At 36.3% G+C, this 5942-nt stretch overlaps 1 protein-coding gene across 3 annotated transcripts; it reads left to right on the plus strand.

Moving 5' to 3' along the window:
* The first annotated feature begins 602 nt into the window (after window positions 1-602).
* LOC109801941 (zinc finger CCCH domain-containing protein 30) lies at window positions 603-5154 on the plus strand. 3 transcript variants are annotated; one of them, XM_083064989.1, is made up of 3 exons: window positions 603-928; window positions 2091-2217; window positions 2393-5154. In XM_083064989.1, exon 3 carries the CDS (start codon window positions 2404-2406, stop codon window positions 4588-4590), a length of 2187 nt encoding a protein of 728 aa, XP_082921115.1. In that variant the 5' UTR covers window positions 603-928; window positions 2091-2217; window positions 2393-2403; the 3' UTR covers window positions 4591-5154. The 3 variants fall into 3 exon arrangements, with proteins under 3 accessions (XP_082921115.1, XP_082921116.1, XP_020218706.1); XM_083064990.1 differs by having other exon boundaries at window positions 2091-2187; XM_020363117.3 differs by lacking the exon at window positions 2091-2217 and having other exon boundaries at window positions 604-928.
* The last annotated feature ends 788 nt before the right edge of the window (window positions 5155-5942 follow it).

Genomic DNA, 5942 nt, shown 5'->3' on the forward strand with positions numbered 1-5942 from the left:
AATAGGTCAGAAATTTTATGTTCCCATTTAACTAGTCACATTAATAAAATAATATGTAATTATTACTTTATGCCCCCATTTAACTAGTCACATTAATGAAATAATATGTAACTATTATATCCTAAAAGACTCTTATAATCTTTCATAATCTTCATTTAATAATATTTTGTTTTTATTTAAAAGGTTAAGATACTCTTAAATAAAATGTACATGAAAACAGGAAACTCCGGTATAGATAATCATTTAACTAATTTTAAAAATTATCTAAAAAAAATTACCTCATTTTAAAAAATAAAAGCCGCCTATTTTTTCTCAAATAATTATTTATTTATTTATTTTTCTGAAAAACGATACACACATAAAGTATACTGAACCGCCAACACATGTACCCATTATCGCTCTTACAAGTGTCAGTCTCTGATTGGCGGATTCCAAACTCCCAGTTTCATTTCAGTTCACCATTCCAATCAGTTCCTCCACAGTCAACCGCTTCAACCCACTCTCTCCCTCCCCACACCCTCCTGCCCCAGGCTTTCCCTCCCACCGGCCCTTCCGGTTCCCCGCTGACTTCATTTGGACTTCATTTGGCGTGCATTTCAGTACCATTTCATTTCACTGCCATTCCGCTCCCCTCCCTCGCTCAGTGCGTTCCTCTTTGTTCTTAAATTCGCCCTAAATTTCTCTCTCTGCATTTCAATTACGTTACTTTTCTCTCTCTCTCTCTCTCCCATTTTCTCTTTCATGAACTCTCTTCCCATGTTTCCTCGCTTTTATAGATGGAGATGGAAGCTCTGAATCTTACGTTCGGTGAATCTCGTTTTCTGTTTCGAAATTTCCGTTTGGATTGAAGAGAATTTTTTCTAATCCCGTTATTTTTTTTATCGGGTTTGGAATTTAATTCGATCTTCGCCTCATCCACCCCTAATCGGTTAGTTCTTGCTCTATAAATCGAATCCAAGTTGTTACTCTCCGTTTGAAACTCCTAAGCTGATTATGCAGATAGAACAAACGAATGTGCTTTATTTTATTTTAATTTTAATTGTTTTAATCGTTAATATTAATTATTAAATGTTAATGTTAAATAATAATGAAAATAATTTGTGATGTGAACAGAAGGAAGTTTTGATGTGGATTTGTGGTTTTTATTTTTACCATACATTCTTTTGTTTTTTTTTTTCCGCTCTTTTTTAATGGCATACCTTATGTTGATTATTTATTTATTTATTTTATTGTGGACTGGTTTTGGTGATGTAGATTCCTGATATATGCAAGAGATCTTTTGTTTGTTTGGGACTCTGTTGGGAATAAGAATAATTTTCATCTGTTTTTTTTCTTTCATGTTGTAAAATTTTTGAATGCTTTTGTGACAAGGTTTTAACTTTATTCATTCTGTTTGATATGATTCTGATTCTGGATTTTATTCAGATCTGTTCCATTGCTTAAATTTTGCTGGAATATTCGCTTGGCTTTTTATTTACTTTGTGGGTTGAGTATTCTGCTGTCCTACCTATGCTTGTTTTTTATCTTCATGTTTGGTTTGTGACGATGTTTAAGTTTATCTATGCCGGAGGTATGATATTATTACTAATATTATTACTAGAGGGGTTGAAGCACTTCGTTCCTCTAATAATTATATACAAACATAATATTAGAAAGTTGTTTGTAATTATTCAAAGAAAATATAAGTTTTTTTTTACTTTTTTATATTGAGGACTATAATAGTCCGATAAAAGTAGAGACCAATAAAAGTAGAGACCAAAAGCAGTTACATATTTTTGTATTCCCTTTATAATAGGTTTAGATTATTCTTATGATGATGATTTATTATTATTATTATTATTATTATTATTATTATTGATGCTGTTGTTGTTAAGGTAATACACCTATTTTTAGGTGTAGTTTTAAGCATGTGTTTTCCACCTTATGCATGTGGCGTGCTTGTGTTGTTTTGTTTGAAGTTAATTCCATGTTTGTAATTCCAATGGCACTTGATTGGCCTGTTAATGTTGGGGCTTTTTATTTTTATTTTTTGCTTATTATCTTCTGTTTTTGTTTCATGACTTCCTGCGGTAATTATTCGGCCGTGATAGATTAATAGATGTTACACGTTTTTGGGAAATTCATAGAGGTGGTTCTTTCAGTTCAAATTTGTAATTTGTTCTGTCAGAGATTTTTGGGACCCAAAAGGTATAGGGACTTGCAGCTACTTTACCGCTTGTAAGTCAATTGTTGAAACTATATAGGAATTGATTTGTAGATGCTTAATTTTATAATTGTACATCCATCTGTCTCGTTTGGCTTTCCTTCTCTGGTGGGTTTAACTACTTTATTTATTTTATTCAATTATTATATCTTTGGTCACTCATTAAATTCCTTGATTATTGTTGTCCAGCTAACCAAAGCATGTGCGGTGGCCCAGAGAAATCAAAATCTCTTTCAACTTCATCTTCATCTTCATCTGCAGTAGAAGGTTCAACTAACGGCAAAGACATGAAAAATCTAACTGTTCATACTGAAGATTCTTTTTCCTGCTTACTCGAGCTTGCTTCTAACAATGATTTTGAGGATTTTAAGCTAGCTTTAGATAGAGATGCTTCTCTAATAAATGAAGTTGGCATCTGGTATGTCCGTCAAATTGGGTCCAAACAAATTGTTCTTGAGCACCGAACTCCTTTAATGGTTGCTGCTACCTATGGGAGTATAGATGTTCTAAAACTTGTACTCTCATTTCCAGAGGCTGATGTAAATTTCTCCTGTGGGACAGATAGAAGCACTGCCCTTCACTGTGCTGCATCTGGGGGTTCTGTTAATGCAGTTGATGTTGTGAAATTGCTCTTATCAGCTGGTGCTGATATCCATTGTGTGGATGCTAATGGGAACCGTCCTGTTGATGTTATTGTTGTTCCTCCTAAGCTTGAAGGTGTGAAAGCAACTCTTGAAGGTCTACTTTCAGATAGTGCTTCTGATGGGTCTGTCGGTGTCCACTCAATTCCAGTTTCTATTATTTCATCAAGTCCTGAATCAGCTGCTCATTTATCACCTGAAAATGGGTTGCCGTCCTCTCCTACAGTGTCAAAGTTTACTGATACATCTGTCTATTCTATTTCAGAGAAGAAAGAATATCCAATTGACCCATCACTTCCTGATATAAAGAACAGCATTTATGCAACAGATGAGTTTCGCATGTTTTCATTTAAGGTGCGTCCTTGTTCCCGGGCATACTCTCATGATTGGACTGAGTGTCCTTTTGTTCATCCGGGAGAGAATGCTCGTAGGAGAGACCCCAGAAAGTTCCATTACAGTTGTGTGCCATGCCCTGATTTTAGAAAGGGGGCTTGTAGACGAGGGGATATGTGTGAATATGCTCATGGAGTATTTGAGTGCTGGCTGCACCCAGCCCAATATCGGACAAGGCTCTGCAAGGATGGCACCAGTTGTAATAGAAGGGTATGTTTTTTTGCCCACACAACAGAAGAGCTGCGTCCATTGTATGTGTCCACTGGATCTGCTGTTCCTTCGCCCCGATCATCAGCCTCTACTCCTAATGTCATGGATATGGCTGCTGCAATGAGCATGTTTCCTGGTTCGCCGTCATCAATTTCTTCAATGTCCCAGTCTCCCTTTGCGCAGCCAATGTCTCCATCTACAAATGGCATTTCACACTCATCTACTGCTTGGTCACAGCCAAATGTTCCAGCTCTTCATTTACCAGGAAGCAATATTCATACTAGCCGATTGAGATCTTCTCTTAATGCTCGTGACATGACACCTGAAGACTTGGATATGTTGCGAGATTTTGATGGGCAGCAACACCTTTTGAATGACCTGGGCTGTTTCTCACAGCCCCGTCCTGGTGCCATTTCAGTGAGTCGATCTGGCCGGTCTAAGACACTAACTCCATCAAATCTTGATGATCTATTTTCTGCTGAAATTTCTTCATCTCCTAGGTATTCTGACCCAGCAGCGGCTTCTGTATTTTCTCCAACACACAAATCAGCTATTTTGAATCAGTTTCAACAGCTTCAAAGTTCGTTATCACCCATAAATACAAGTGTCTCCTCCCCTAGGAACGTTGAGCATCCTCTATTACAGGCTTCATTTGGTGTCTCTTCTCCCGGAAGGATGTCACCAAGAAGTATGGAACCAATCTCTCCGATGGGCTCTCGATTATCAGCATTTGCTCAGCGTGAGAAACAACAGCAACAGCTGCGAAGCCTTAGTTCAAGGGACCTTGGTGCCAACAATCCTGTCTCAGCGGTTGGGTCCCCGGTAAACTCCTGGTCTAATTGGGGATCCCCTCATGGGAACGGAAAAGTAGATTGGTCTGTAAATGGTAATGGGCATGGGCTTGGTCGATTGCACAGATCATCCTCATTTGAGCTTGGAAACAATGGGGAGGAGCCTGATCTATCCTGGGTTCAGTCCCTTGTTAAGGAATCTCCATCTGAGATGAAAGAGAAGAAGCTGGCAGGTTCTGGTCCTGTTGGATCTGCTGATGGTTTAAATTCTAACCCTCAAGTCGAGTCTATTGATCATTCTGTTCTAGGAGCCTGGCTTGAGCAAATGCAGCTGGATCAGCTTGTAGTCTAATCAAATTGACCCTTTCCATCTTGTGATAGGTATTTAATTTCACAACGTACATATTCTTTTGTCATTTTTTTGGGTGGAGCAAGGAGAGGGAATGTACTGAACTGAAGCAAGGAGGGTATGGCTGCAAGGTTCCTGAAACATAATCTATTTTTTTCCCATAATTTTCTCATTCATTATTTTACTAAATAGCTCCAGGGATGGGGTTAAGAAGGCCTTTCTCTGGGCTTAATGATATCCAACTTAGAGTATTATTGCAAAAAAAATCTAGTTTCAGGAGTCTTTCCTTAAGTTTATTCCAAGCCAAGGTGGAGGGTTTATATAAACAAATTCAATAGCATTTGTATTCAAGTTCGTTGTCTTGTAGGAATCTATCACTATATTGCTGGTGCATGTATAGAAGGCTAGAGTGTGTTTCCTATTGAGGAATTAGAGGTGATCTGTGCCATTGGATATTTATTGCTGGCAGATCCTATAATATAAAGTGAAGGCTACTGTGTTCCTATGTTGTATAAGTCACACATGTATCAGTTATTTTCAAATTCAATGTAATGGTTATTTTATGGATATTATCTAAATACATAGGACTTTACGAAAATGAATTTTTTTAATATGTTTACAGGGTTAGAGGAGGAACACGAGCCATGTGGGGCTTAAGCCATGGATTGCAATGGCTAAATATTAATCAACTGTAAGACTGACCCACAAGCCCAAGATATACTCTCACTTTATATGTTTGTAACTTTATTTCTAAAAAAATCATTGTACGATTTAATGCTATTATTTGTATGTAAATATGATTTTGTTATATATATATAAGAGAAAGTCTAAATCAATTGTAAATATTTTGTAAGGTCGCTACGTGGTACTCTGGTGTCTTTTAAATGTTTAATTTTTTTAAAAGACTTTAAAAGAATATTTTGTGCAAATCATATTACTATTAATAGATCTGATTGGTTGTCAGTGTAAATTTTTTTACACTGATAGTGTATAGGTGATTAATTATATATATATATATATACATATTTTAACATACATAGTAAATTATTAATAAAAGTAATATAAGTAAGAGTTATTTTCTGACCTGTGTTTATATATATATATATATATATATATATATATATGCTATGACATGTCATTGCAAGTGTTTTCTAGAGACATTATTTTAAATGTTAGAGCACTTCCAATGGGAGGTGTTTAGTGGGTTGCTTATTGTTAAGCAACGGTTCTTATAGGAAACTCCTATTGGAGTGATTCTACATGACACTTGAGTTGCTTAAAAATTTTTCAGTGTTGCTTGTACAAGGTACGTTGCTTAGCATTGAGGAGAGAAATCTGATTGGCTAAAATGCATC

Source organism: Cajanus cajan, chromosome 10, assembly GCF_000230855.2.
Source record: "Cajanus cajan strain Asha chromosome 10, NIPB_CcT2T_4, whole genome shotgun sequence".
Classification (NCBI taxonomy): Eukaryota; Viridiplantae; Streptophyta; class Magnoliopsida; order Fabales; family Fabaceae; genus Cajanus; species Cajanus cajan.